The sequence below is a fragment of the Rhinoraja longicauda genome, chromosome 3, assembly GCF_053455715.1.
Source record: "Rhinoraja longicauda isolate Sanriku21f chromosome 3, sRhiLon1.1, whole genome shotgun sequence".
Classification (NCBI taxonomy): domain Eukaryota; kingdom Metazoa; phylum Chordata; class Chondrichthyes; order Rajiformes; family Arhynchobatidae; genus Rhinoraja; species Rhinoraja longicauda.
Window position 1 is genome coordinate 3,449,250 of NC_135955.1, and position 14,672 is coordinate 3,463,921.

Sequence of the window (14,672 nt, forward strand, 5' to 3'; positions counted from 1 at the left end):
CTAGTGTACGGGCTGATTGCTGGTCAGCGTGGGCTAGATGGGCCTATTTCTGTGCTGTATCTCTAAAACTAATAATGGTGCTATGCTGCACTCTTGACTAAGCAGCTGGGCTTGATGTTCTGATCTGTTTAGTTCAGCCTAGAGCAATTCCTGCTGAACCTTATGCATCTTTGATTAATGTCGATAATGCACAGATTATTATTCTGAGGGAGAGCTTCTCTCATTCTCTAACTGCCCGTGGAAAGTAGTTACAAATTACAGAGTACGATTTACTGAATTAAACGAGTCCTCTTTGCAAATAAATGTACTTAGAGGCTCTTGTAACCATCTTAACTTAATGCTGTCTGTTACCTAGACCAGAGATGTGAGGATATTGAACAGATACACTGAGTCAATAATGCAATAATTGAACCTTTTATTTAAAAACAATTCCGGGAACAAAATGTTGTATTATTTGAATTTAAGTCTCAGTTGTAGTGTTATAAATTCAGGGTACATAAATGCTCACTGGTTCACCCCTGTCAATAGTTGTGGGGCCATGACATTGACCACTTGATGAGGTATGAAAGGAAGTACATGGATCTGGATCCACAGATGCATATTCAGGAGAGGCGAAAATACACCATTCTTGATTTAAGCAAAGGTTTGTCCAAGACATTGGTGATAAGGTGCCTTCATACAATTTCTCCATCTCCGTCCCTTAGGCATAACTAGATAGGGTGATGGCAGCAGGAGTGGTGTTGGCAGCAGGAGTTATACATCTTCATCCCACGTTCACAGCTTGGAACATTTAAAAATGGAATGGCAACAACAGACGAGCAATTGCCTGCCAATTTAATCTGACATTTTAAAATGGTCAACAAGATCTTCAATCCTATTTTAGTCAATGATGAGTGGGTTCAAGGGTCTGTACAACATACACTACAGGTTTTAAATGCAATGTCAGCCCTTCCAGATCCTCCTGCATCTTTCCATCTAGTAACAAAAAACATATTATTGTAACGACAGGTAATCTCTTAAAACAAAGCCCTGTGATTGAATTCCTGAGTTATTAATATTTTTAAACATTTTTCGGCAGTTTTCTATGCAGTACAGGGAAAAGCTTAGACATTTTCTGAAACTATTTGGGGTTAACTTCCAGAGGACCAAGTTAAAAGATAATTTATATTCAGACTTACTCGTGATATGATTAATTATAGGTTCCTATCAATTAATGGCAAATAGAAAACTCAGTTTTGACCCAAAATGTCACCTATTCCTTTTCTCCAGAGATGCTGCCTGACCTGCTGAGTTACTCTAGCATTTAGTGTCTAAACTCGATTTAATGATTGCTGCAGCAACAGTAAGGATCCTGGTGTAGAGGTTTTACTTTATTTAAAGTTAAAGTTACAAATGGAGATTAACCTGTTCATCTAGTTTTTGAGGACTGGTTACCATGTATGTACCAATGTGAGAGTATGCACAGCTATGCATGAGTGTATTATCTGTGTGTGGAACCCCACCCATTAATCTCTATATTTTGTGGAATTGGGAATTACCGTGGCATTTGTCCACGATGAGCTCTTTAAACTGAACCTGGGTACAACAAATGTGGGCCTGTTCCATGGTCCTTGAATTGTCCACTCATGAGAACAGCTTCCTCTACTCTATAAAACATAGAAAATAGGTGCAGGAGGAGGCTATTTGGCCTTTCGAGCCAGCACCGCCATTCATTGTGATAATGGCTGATCATCCACAATCAGTAACCCGTGCCTGCCTTCTCCCCATATCCCTTGATTCCACTAGCCCCTAGAGCGCTATCTAAATCTCTTTTAAATTAATTCGATGAATTGGCCTCCACTGCCCTCTGTGGCGGAGAATTCCACAAATTCACGACTCTGGGTGAAAAAGTTTCTTCTCACCTCAGTTTTAAATGGCCTCCCCTTTATTCTTAGACTGTGGCCCCTGGTTCTGGACTCCCCCAACATTGGGAACATTTTTCCTGCATCTAGCTTATCCAGTCCTTTTATAATTTTATGCGTCTCTATAAGATCCCCCCCTCATCCTTCTAAACTCCAGTGAATACAAGCCCAGTCTTTCCAATCACCTCAGTCCAAGGTGCTGAAATCCCTCATCCTAGGGCTGTTGTGGTACACCTTTCCACAATCCGTAATGTGCAGTGACCTGAACTTGTATCTTCATATCTCCTCCTCATCATCTTTAGTATCCCTCCTGTAGTGTGGTGACTACTCCAGTTATGACGTGACTAGCCCTGTGTAATCCTTATGCTCTCAAATACTAAAGCTCAAGGAGCTATGTGCTTGCCGCCTTAATCATTCATCTTGCCATAGCTTGGAGGATTCAGTCACACAGGCCCTTTTAGCCCAGCATCAATAATCCCATTTGCTTGCTGCTGGACTATATCCTTCTAAACTTTGCTAATTTAAGTGTTTAAACACTACTTAGAGTTAGTGATTGTATCTGATTCCACCACCAACTCAGACCCCACATTCCAGATATCAACCACTATAGCATAAATCTTTGAAGAAGGGTATCGACTCAAAACGTCACCCATTCCTTCTCTCCAGTGATGCTGCCTGTCCCGCTGAGTTACTCCAGCTTTTAATAATAATAATATATTCCTTTATTCCTCCCACACAGGGGAAATTTACAGTGTTACAGCAGCAAAGTGGATAGCAAGATAGCCAGAGATCATTCATTATAAATAAAAGATACATAAATTGTCCAGTTTTCTGTGTGTTGTTAGCTGTTATTGTTGACTCGTCTGCTGGGAGTAGTGCTGGTTGTGCAGTCTCACAGCAGCGGGAAGGAAGGACCTCCTATATCTCTCCTTCACGCACTTGGGGTGAAGGAGTCTGTCACTGGAGGAGCTACTCAGTGCAGTGACAGTGTCCTGCAAGGGGTGAGAGTCGTTGTCTAGCAGCGATGTTAGCTTTGACATCATCCTCCTCTCTCCCACCATCTGCACTGAGTCGAGGGGGCAACCCAGGACAGAGCTGGCCTTCCTGACCAGCTTGTCGAGTCTCTTCCCTTCCGTCGCTGAGATGCTGCTGCTCCAGCAGACCACTCCATAGAAGATGGCCGATGCAACCACCATGTTGTAGAAGGTCCTTAGGAGTGCCCCCTGCACTCCAAAGGACCTGAGTCTCCTTAGCAGATAAAGCCTGCCCTGGCCCTTTCTGTATAGCGCATGGTGTTTTCAGTCCAGTCCAGTTTATTGTTGAGGTAGACACCCAGCTACTTATAAGAATCTACCCTCTCGATGTCCATTCCCTGGATGTTCACCGGTGTCGGGGGGGACCTGGCTGCGCCTGCGGAAATCTACCATCATCTCCCTGGTTTCCCCCGCGTTGATCCGGAGGCAGTTCCGCTGGCACCAGTCCACAAATTCCTTGATCAGTTCTCTGTACGCCCTGTCCTCGTCGCCCGTGATGAGGCCGACGATGGCAGAGTCGTCAGAGAACTTCTGTAGATAGGAGTCTGCAGAACTGTGCCTGAAGTCCACAGTATACAGGGTGAACAGGAATGGCGCTAGCACTGTTCCCTGCGGAACCCCAGTGCTGCAGACCACCCTGTCCGAGACCAGGTCCTTTGTCCTCACATACTGTGGCCGGTTGGTGAGGTAGTCCAGAATCCAGGATGTGAGGTGGTGATCCACTCCTGTGCGCTCCAGCTTGCCCCCCAGAAGCCCCGGCTGGATGGTGTTGAATGCACTGGAGAAATCAAAGAACATGATTCTCACAGTGCTATCCGGCTTCTCCAGGTGTGAAAGAGCTATGTTCCACAGGTAGATGATGTTCCACAGGTAGATGATGGCGTCCTCCACCCCGATGCGAGTCTGGTAGGCGAACTGCAGCGGATCCATTGATGTTCTTACCAGGGGGCAGAGATGGGCGAGGACCAGACACTCCAGTGTCTTCATCAGGTGTGATGTCAGTGCCACCGGCCTGTAGCTGTTGAGTTCCTTCGGGTGAGGCGTCTTTGGTACCGGTACCACGCAGGATGTTTTCCACAGCTGTGGAACTCTCCCCAGTTTCAGGCTGATTGAAGACATGCTCCACTATTCCGCACAGCTGGTCTGCACAGGACTTGAGGAGCCTCGAGCTGATGCCGTCCGGACCAGCCGCCTTCCTCGCATTGATCTTCCTGAGCTCATTTCACACCTGGTCTGTGGAGAAAGACAGATTGGAGCACAGGGGCTGGGTGCTCAAGGGTGTGAGAGGAGGAGGGGGTGTGGGGGGTGGTGGGGTTGGGGCAGAGAAGCAGAAGCAGTGGGTGGTGAATGTGACCCAAGTGCTGTGGGAGGGGAGGTGGGGCAGTGTACTGGACGTGCAGACAAGGGGGGCTGCAGCAGGGGTGACTGGACCGGGGGAGGGGAGGGTGACTGATCGATCCTGTTGAAGAAAAGGTTCAGATCGTTCACCCACTTTTGGTCGCCCGGGAGTCCGGTTCCTTGTACCCAGAGATGGTTTTGAGGCCTCTCCAGTTTCCACTGATGTTGTTCCTCTGTAGCTGGTCCTCCATCTGCTTCCTGTAGCTGTTCTTCCCCTCTCTGATCTTCCTCCTCAGCTCCTTTTGCACAGCCTTCAGCTCCTCCTTATTTCCCGACTTAAAGGCCCTCTTTTTCTCCTTAAGGAGATCCTTTATGTCAGGGTTGACCCAGGGTTTGTTGTTGGAGAAACACCGTACAGTCCTGGTGGGTACAGTGTTAATATTGTCCGTGATGCACTGGGTTAGACCGGCAATGTCCTCCCCATGGGGATCACAGAGTTCCTCCCACACAGTTGTTTCCAAACAGTCTCTCAGAGCCTCCTCTGTCTCCTCGGACCATCGTCTAACTGTACGGGTCACCGCTGGTTGGCTGTGCACGAGAGGTTTGTACACGGGCTGGAGATGGATCATGTTGTGGTCAGATCTCCCCGGGGTGAGGGGTGCTGATTTATATGCCTCCTTGGTGTTGGCATAACATAAGTCCAGTATATTGTTGTCTCTGGTGCGGTAGGTGATGTACTGGGTGAACGTGGGCAGAGTGGATGATGAGGGTGCCTGGTTGAAGTCCCCGGAGATTAGAAAGAGGGCGTGTGGGTGCTGTGTTTGTAACCTGCTCACAGCTGAGTGCAGGACATCACAGGCCGTGACACCATTAGCAGAGGGGGGAATATATGTTGCTATCACAACAACATGTGAGAAGTCCCTCGGTAGATAGTAAGGCCTCATGCTAACAGCTAACAGCTCGATGTCCCTGCAGCAGAGCTGCTCTTTAACAGTGATGTGCCCAGGGTTACACCATCTATCATTTACAAACACAGCCAGCCCTCCTCCTTTTCTCTTACCACTCTCCACTGTTTAGTCTACCTGCCTCAGGTGAAAACCGCCCAGTGAGGCGTTGGTGTCCGGAGTTAACGTGTTCAGCCGGGTCTCTGTAAGCAGCACGATGCTGCACTCCCGATATTCCCCCTGGTGCCAGGTCAATGCCGCCAACTCGTCCATCTTGTTGGGGAGAGATCTTACATTTCCCACAACGATGGACGGGAGCACTGGTCTGTAGCGTCTCCTCCCGGCTCCACGCTGGATTCCAGCCCGGCACCCTCTCCTCCTCCTCCTCCTCCTCCTCCTCCTCAGCTCACGGGGGATGTCGGGTCTCTCCTGAGGCAGCGCCGCTGGGTTACGGAGCGCTAACAGCGGCTCCCTCGTGTGGACAACAGGGCCCTGGCTGCACGCGGGATCTCCGCACACGGTAAATAATACAAAAACGTCGGCTTTACTCTCCATACCGCGCTAAAGTTACACAAAACTAATGCACAAAAATAGTGATAGAAATAACTTAACTAACTACTAAGAAAGAGAAAATCGCTGACCAGTGAGCAGGAGCTGCTGCAAGGCTGCCGCACAGGGAGGTGCCATCTTGGAATTTTTGTATCTACGGTTTAAACCAGCAACTGCTGCTCCTTCTTACACATAAATCTTTCAGATATCCTTAAACTTCTTCCTTTCACTTTTAACCTTTCTTGCTCTAAACATTATTCCCTTTATCATGTGAATGGCTACATTGTGAATGGCTCGTTTGTAATCACTCCAAAGACGTACAGGTATGTAGGTTAATTGGCTGGGTAAATGTAAAAATTGGCCCTAGTGGGTGTAGGATAGTGTTAATGTACGGGGATCGCTGGGCGGCACGGACTTGGAGGGCCGAATAGGCCTGTTTCCGGCTGTATAGATATGATATGATATGATATGATATTGTCTTTCCGCTGACTGGTTAGTTAGCACACAACAAAAAACTTTTCGTTGAACCTATAAATGTGACAATAAACTAAACATGAAACAGAACTGAACTGACCTTCCCTAGTTCCGATACCCTTACCATGATTTTAAAAAAAGCTTGACACTCCACCCTCTCTCTATGCTTCTCGTGTTAATGTGCATTCAAATCCACCTATTTCTCTACACTTTCCATTATTCTGCAATTTGGTGTGGATTTACTTGTCTTATTTGTTGTCCATTGCCACACTTCCCAGACTGAACTCCATTTGCCACTTTGCCCAGCTGACATGGTTAAAGGAGGGTTCTGACCCACTGGGTTACTCCAGCACTCTGTGTCTGTGACTAGTCTGACTGAAACTTGCCTCCTCACTATCAAGGTAGCTTTATGATTTACTGCACTTTTCATTATCAGGTCACCTGCACTTCCGTCTAAATCACATACCACTCCGTCAGTTCTAGAACATCCACTGCCCTATGTTTTCCGCCACGAGCCAATTTTGGATCCAATTTGCAAATTTCTCGGAACGCAAAGGCTTCATCTGATTAGGTTCAACGTTATCCTCATTACTAAATATCAGCTAATGTGATTCTGGTACCTCAGTTGGTAAACATGTCCTTTGCCTCACAGCTGGTTGCCACAGGTAGACTATCCAAGCCCTGATGGGGCAGTGAGTCTAAGTAGAGCTGTGGTGCTCCATGCTCGTGATGAGCCAGACTCTGGAAGCAGAGTTGCTCCTTAAATATCTTGGGACTATAGAATGACACTTTCTTCCCCTCCCTCCGTGATTACTTTTTAATTGAAATCTAGCTATTATAAATGCATTGACTTACAAGGTAGTTGAGCAATCAAGCTGACATCTAATACTTATGGCTATGATCTGAACTGACTGGATAAATAGTACTGACCCCAGGTGTAGTCATCTCTGCAACTAACGCATACCCAATCCTAAACCTCCGTCTGGCACGGCATTTCACACTCGCTATTCACCAGAGTACTGTGCGGAGCTTTTACATGGGGTATCCCCAGCATTGATTTTGCGGTAAATCAAAGAGGTAACCAAACGGATTGAAAGTGGTCAAATTCCCCCTGGCAAAGGCAGGAGATGAAGTCCAAGTATAATCACACTTCAGAAGAGCTGATTGTACAGTGAATACGGTGCAGAACGGGCACACTTGGTTGCTTTGCAGTTATATGCCAGAAGCAGAGAATATGTAAAATGGCCATAGATGATCTGCATCGGCTCGCACTAAGTCTTAGCGGCATATCGATCACGTAGCTTTTGATAAGTGGAACCAGAGCAGGGTTAATGTTTGGCGCATTGGCTCAATCAGCAGGATAATTCTGTCAGATCCTCAGAAATACAAGCAGTTGCAAACCTGAATATTTAAACTACGAAAGACTGAGTTCTCGTGCAGGAGCATGTGGGGTCCAGCTGCCTCTGGGTGTGCCTCTTCCTGTGGAAGTGGAGACTGGAGTACTGAGACACAACGTCCAGTTCCATTTGCCATTTCCTGCTGGTTCACACACACAGTCAATTCAGTTACTACAGCAGGCCAACAATGCACACAAGGATCGGAGCTGCCACAAACCCATCTTGTCACACCCCAACTCCCACGGACAATCTCAAACCTTCTACAGAAGGCAAACATCACTCCCTCAGTCACTGCACTTTCCAGAGCTCTGACCATTCTGCCTAGATTTAGTCCATGTGAAGTCTTGGAGAAAGATGATCACATCCTGACAACAGCAAGCAATATTGAACAGGAACAATGGAGAAGGAGTTCGAGCCACTCAAGCCGCAGTGCAAACAGGAATCCTTCTCCTGAGGCCTGGTACAGGTGGTTGCAGACTCGGTCTGAGGGCTTCTTGCAAATCATTCCTCTATCCGCTTAAAGCCCTTGGGAACCGTGGAAGGAGGCGAATGCAGCCATGAAATCAGTGAAATTGAGTACTCCAGCAGGCTTTCTGTGCACTGCTGAGGTGCCAATGTTGAGGGCAGGAGTGGATTCCCACAATGAGCAAAGATGAATGAGGGTTTGGAGCCGGGTTGCTCCACTCCCACGCCCTTCCCTCTCCCCATCCACACTTCAGCTGTGGTTGGCGTCGCTGTACGAGTTTGAGGACGATCTGGCATTGAAGAAGGGAAGCGACCAGGTTTTGCTGCCGCTGCCGCTGCCAGCTTTCAGTTCCAGCATCTCTGGGAGCAGGAAAGCCTGGGAGTTGACGGAGGTGGGGCTGCCGACAGACTCTGCCTGCAGCGTGGGCAGGTCCCCGGAGCCGAGGCTCCACGTCTTGTGCATCTGGGGCTGGTAGCCGTTGGCGTGAGGCGCAAGATCCAGCTGCTCCATGTCCAGCACTGGGTTGGTGGCCACATGGATCTGGGGCTGGTATCCTGACTTCACAATCACCTCCGACCCGTCCTCCACCTGGTGGGCGGACCCGGGGCCTCGGATACTCGTGTACGTCACCTCACTGGGGTAGACGCATGTCACCAGCGGAGCTACTGCCTCCCCTGCCGTCTCAGCAGAAGTGCTGCTCGGCCTGTACGAGATGACACCTTGTTCCTGGAGCTCGTTGTCAGAGTTGTCCTCGCCCTGTTGATTGGACTTGATGTATTTATTCCCCTCAGCTCTCCTCTGCTTGTCCTCCACCACTTGCACTTCGTTGGGCGTGCAATCTTTTGGCTCCAGAGTTTTGCACAAGTTGACCACCTAGAGAGAGAGAGAGAGAGAGAGAAATCAGAGGATTGCAGGCTGTGGATGCAACTGTGAGCCAGAAGGCAGCAGTCATACCAGCGGCTGTTCCCGCGTACTCACCCAAACTGTAGGGAACAACGGTTCCAAATGTAAACACTCACTCCGTCCACAAAGGCACTGCTGTATCAACACAATACTGCCCACAGCTGAACTCACTCATGCCCACCAGGACTGCATGAGGCCTGGGACCCACCCAGCACAAGACAAGCAGTTTCACTGTCAGAGAAAGATACAGCACAGGAGCAGGCCGTTCAGCCCATTGTTTTCATGCCAACCATTAGGTAGACACCAAATGCTGGAGTAACTCAGCAGGTCAGGCAGCATCTCGGGAGAGAAGGAATGGGTGGCGTTTCGGGTCGAGATGTCAGGGGAGGGGGCGGGACAAAGGTAGAATGTAGTCGGTGACAGGAAGACTGGTGGGAGAACTGGGAGGGGATGGAGAGGGAAAGCAGGGACTCCCTGAAGTGAGAGAAGTCAATGTTCATACTGCTGGGGTGTAAACTACCCAAGCAAAATATGAGGTGCTGTTCCTCCAATTGAGAAAGATATAGAAAAGTTGACAACTGGAACAGCATCTGCAGTTTTTTTCCTAAGCAAGCAAGCATTAAGCAAGCATTTATGTACTAATCCAACCCAACCCCATTTTCCTATTCTCCCCACATTCCCATCGAGATGTGCAGGGCAGGTTATACAGAGAGTGCCTGGAACGTACTGCCAAGGGTGGTGGTGGAGGCAGATACGATAGTGATGTTTAAGAGGCTTTTGGACAAGCACATGGATATGCAGGGAATGGAGTGCTATGGATCGCCTGTAGGCAGAGGAAGTTAGTTTCACCTGGCATCAAGTTTGCCACAGACATTATGGGCCTGTTTTGTGCTGTACTGTTCTATGTTCAAGCACACAAAGGAACATATACCTATATACGTCAGCACGCCTGTGTATAAACATTTACATGCTTGTACATGTTCGATATCTGTGGATCTGCACGAGTACACATGCAGACAAGACGTTTCTCCCAGGTTGTGCAGCACCATACCTGATCAAAGCTTCCATTCTGTAGAACTTTGCTGTTAGTTGGATCAGGGATATCAGGATAAAACGTGTCTTTGATCCTGGAAAAGATGTTAAGGAGGCATCAGTCAGTGACGTTGCCTTCACCCCACCTGACACTGCACAGTCTCTTGTTTCAAAGTTGTGCTTTTCATTCCCAAAGGGAGTGCATCACAATCCCACAGGTCCCTGTGCAAGCAGCAGAGTGCTGGAGGAACTCAGTGGGTCAGGCAGCCTCCGTGGAGGGAACAAACGGATCATGTTTCGGCTTAGACCCATCAGGCTGAAAGAAGAAGGGGGGATAAGTGGGAAAAGAGAGGTGGGGGTAAGGCAAAGAAAATGCCGCAAAGAGCTGGAGTAACTCAGCGGTTCAGGCGACATCTCTGAAGAAGGGTCCTGACCTGAAATGTCACCCATCCTCTATCTCTAGAGATGCCACCTGACCTGCTGAGTTACTCCAGCACTTTTAAGGTGAGGGGGGAGAGATTTAACAGGAATATGAGGGGCAACTTTTTCCACACAAAGGGTGGTGGGTGTAAGGAACGAGCTGCCAGAGGAGGTAGTTGAGGCTGGGACTATCGCAACGTTTAAGAAACATTTGGACAGGTACATGGATAGGACAGTTCAGGAGGATAGGGGCTCAAAGCAGGCAGGTGGGATTAGTGTAGATGTTGGTTATTGTGGGCAAGTTGGGCTGAAGGGCCTGTTTCCACACTGTATGACACTATGGCTCACTTTGTGTCTATGGTATATTTGGGGGGTTGTGATTGGCAGATGGGTGGAGAAAGTGACAAAGTCTAGTGAAGAAAATGAGAGAAATGGGTGTCAGATCAGGAGAGAGGAGAAGTGAAATGTAAAGCGAGGGGAATGGATATGGGAGGAAGGGACGGTGGGGTAGAAGAGAAGAAAGGGTGGTGAGGAAAGGGGAATGGACTCAGGGATGTGCGCACATAGGTGTGGAATGTGCAGGATGATAGGGTGGTGATGATGGGTAGAATGTGTGTGTAACAGTCGGGGAAGGGGAGGTCAGGGAAAAGAGAATGAGGAAGAGGCGCATTACTTGAAATTGGGGAATTCAAACGTCAGCACTGGTTAAACACGGGTCTGAGCTCCATGCTCATAACTGGAGTACAGTGTCAGGGAAAAGTGGCCCTGATACGCATTGCAGGTTCAGATGTAATGAGGCTAAATCAGCCCAGTACACAGGCCCAGGGTGGGGAAAGCAAGTGATACAATGAATGCCCGTATACACAGGGAAGCGAGAGGAGCTCGTGTTTTAGCATCTTCAGATAGTGCTATAGTCATACAGCGTGGAAACAGGCCCTCCGGCCCAACACCCCAACCCAGATATCCCATCTACACCAGCCCCACCTGCCCACGTTTGGCCCATATCCCCCTGTACTTTTCCAATTGACAGTTTCTTGATTGGTACGGGTGTCAGGGGGAGAAGACAGGAGAACGGGGTTGAGGGGGAAAGACAGATCAGTTCCGATTGAATGGCTAGAGTGGACTTGATGGGCCGAATGGCCTAATTCTGCTCCTAGAACCTACGAACTATCCATCTTTCACTACGAAGCGGAGGAGTGTTTCATTAAGACACAGCTGTCAGAAAGTGGGCAACAAAGGAACTCACCACTCTTGCTTTTGATAGCAGAAGATACTGAGCACGACTCCGAGAACTATAAATCCGATCAGAGGCAAGATAATCCCCAGGATCAAGGCAATGGCTGGTGGAGAAAGAGGAGAAAGCGGATATATCAACAAGAATGATGTACCGTGCAGGAAATGCTTCTCAACGAGGGCTCAGTGGAAGAATTGGAGCAAAGGTTGCTCATTCCAGCCCACGCCACCAGTCCGTGAGACCATGAATGACCCTCTTGCTCACATACTCAAGTTTCCTGCTTCTGTGGGAATTGTGAGAAGAACTGAGCTTTCTTCCATTCCGTCTGAAACATGGGCAGCACTTCACTCTGTGGGAATCGAACTTCAATCCAGTGAGAACGTGTAGAAAGGAACTGCAGATTGCTGGTATGTACCGAAGGTAGACACAAAGTGCTGGAGTTACTCAGCGGGTCAGGCAGCATCTCTGGAGAAAAAGGATGGGTGACGTTTTGGGTTGAGTCTGACGAAGGGTCCCGAACCGAAACGTCACCCATTCCTTTTTCTCCAGAAATACTGCCTGACCCTCTGAGTAACTCTAGCACTTTATGTCTATCTTCTTTACTCCAGTGACGTTGTCCTTGTGCAAGGGTAGTAAACGTGTGGTTGAAGTGGCCCATGGAGTTAACAACTAAACACCTGCAAGTCTTGTTTTTGAGGGGAACATTGCAGAAGGTTGGATCGCAATAGTTAACCCTGTAAACAAGTGTGTAAGCGTTTGCTATCCACAACGCTGCATGCTTTGAATCTGCAGAACAATCTCTTGCTTGATTGTCCTCCTTGTCTGACATATTACAAATAAAGAAAATGTTAAGTCACTCCCATCTCATGTAAATTATTCCAACACCCCCTTCAGGCTGATTTCCAGAGATTTATCTATGTCCCACTTGAATATATTCAAACACTTACGCTTCCCTGCGGCAAACAATATCACAGGTTTTCAATTCTCTGAGTAACGAAATTTCTCTTCATATTTCAGTTTTATAATTATTATACTGCGTGCAGCAAAATGGAATAGACTGTTTTGCGAGGTCCAGGCAGATCATAGCATTCACAAGAACATCAGGCAATGCAAAAGAGAAAATAAACTGAGTGGAGAATAGTGTTGCAGCTACAGAAAAAGTGCAGATGGAAAAAATGCAAAGGCCACAACGAGGTAGATAGGAAGATCAGGATTACACACTAGAATACGAGAGGTCAGTTTAAGATTGATAACAGCAGGGTAAAATCTGTTATTTTCAGTCCTTGTTTCAGGATATATGTGACTCTGTCTTACATCTTCCCTACATGACCTGCTGACTCTCAAGTTCATAAGTGATAGGAACAGAATTGGGCCATCGGGCCCATTAAGTCTACTGTGCCATTCAATCATGGCTGACCTATCTCTCCCTCCTAACCCTAATAATCCCTTAAGAATTTTATATGTTTCTATAAGATCCACTCTCATCCCTTTAAATTCTATTGAATACAAGCCCAGTCGACCCATTCTTTCATCATATGTCAGTCCCGCCATCCTAGTGAACCTACGCTGCACTCCCTCAATAGCAAGAATGCCCTTCTTCAAATTAGGAGGCCATGTGACAATAAAGGCACCTTTGACCACTGAGAAAACAGTGGCCACAGCTTTGCAGGGTACTGCTGTTTCCCAACTACTCACGGCTGTTTGGTGTGGTCACAGTGACCATGTTACTGGGGCCGTCCCCTCCTTTGGTGAAGGCTCTCACTCCAACATTGTACGTGGTTCCCGGTTCGAGGCCCAGTATCTTGAATGCCCGCTGGTCAGGGCCGAGCACAATCTTTGCCAGCTGATTAACTGTTGCGGAGGAGAGAGAGAGCAGGAGGTCAGAAACATAGAGACCTCTCCGTACCAGGGCTGCAGCCTCCACAAGAACGACAACGCAGCAGATTATTCAGCCCCACAGCCCCAAATCAGCTTGTTCAAAATGGCTGTCCACAGATTTAGCCTCGACAGATACAGCGCGGAAACAGGCCCTTTGGCCCACTGTCTGTGCCGACCAGTGATCACCCCGTTCACTAGCACCATCCCACACACATTAGGGACGATTTACAATTTTACAGAAGCCAATTAACCTACAATCCAGCACGTCTTTGTGGGAAGAGTGGGTGGAAACCGAAGCACCCGGAGAAAACCCACGAGGTCACAGGGAGAACATTCAAACTCTGTACAGACAGCACCCAGAGTCAGGATTGAACCTGGGTCTCTGCGCCACTGTGCCACCCCTTAAACAGGTGCATCCATACATCCAAAAGGTCACCGATTCCTTTTCTCCAGGGATGATGTCTGACCCGCTTAGTTTGTCCAGCTTTTTACATTGAAAACATAGAAAATAGGTGCAGGAGGAGGCCATTTGACCCTTCGTGCCAGCACCACCATTCATCGTGATCATGGCTGATCATCCACAATCAGTAACCCGTGCCTGCCTTCTCCCCACATCCCTTGATTCCACTAGTCTATGTTCTATGTTTCTAAAATATCTGGCCGGGCACCGGGAAGACCAAATGACACTCACAACGATTAAGGATAATAGACAATAGGTGCAGGAGTAGGCCATTCGGCCCTTCGAGCCAGCACCGCCATTCAATGTGATCATGGCTGATCATTCTCAATCAGTACCCCGTTCCTGCCTTCTCCCCATACCCCCTGACTCCGCTATCCTTAAGAGCTCTATCTAGCTCTCTCTTGAATGCATTCAGAGAATTGGCCACCACTGCCTTCTGAGGCAGAGAATTCCACAGATTCACAACTCTCAGTCTGAAAAAGATTTTCCTCATCTCAGTTCTAAATGGCCTACCCCTTATTCTTAAACTGTGGCCCCTTGTTCTGGACTCCCCCAACATTGGGAACATGTTTCCTGCCTCTAAAGTGTCCAACCCCTTAATAATCTTATACGTTTCGATAAGATAAATTACCGGTGCAACTC

The 14,672-nt window shown here is 48.0% G+C and overlaps 1 protein-coding gene across 3 annotated transcripts in view; it reads right to left on the reverse strand.

The window, feature by feature from the left end:
* Positions 1-398: 398 nt before the first annotated feature.
* The window catches only part of lifra (LIF receptor subunit alpha a), a 156,106-nt gene continuing 141,832 nt past the window's right edge, over positions 399-14,672 (reverse strand). For 2 of the 3 annotated variants that reach the window (XM_078431154.1, XM_078431162.1), the window contains 4 exons: positions 13,388-13,543; positions 11,705-11,798; positions 10,058-10,133; positions 399-8,976 (listed from right to left, as the gene is read on the reverse strand). In XM_078431154.1, the coding sequence (XP_078287280.1) occupies positions 8,353-8,976; positions 10,058-10,133; positions 11,705-11,798; positions 13,388-13,543 (950 nt within the window). In that variant the 3' untranslated portion in view covers positions 399-8,352. The remainder of the gene's footprint in view (positions 8,977-10,057; positions 10,134-11,704; positions 11,799-13,387; positions 13,544-14,672) is intronic. The other variant, XM_078431171.1, reaches the window with a different exon arrangement.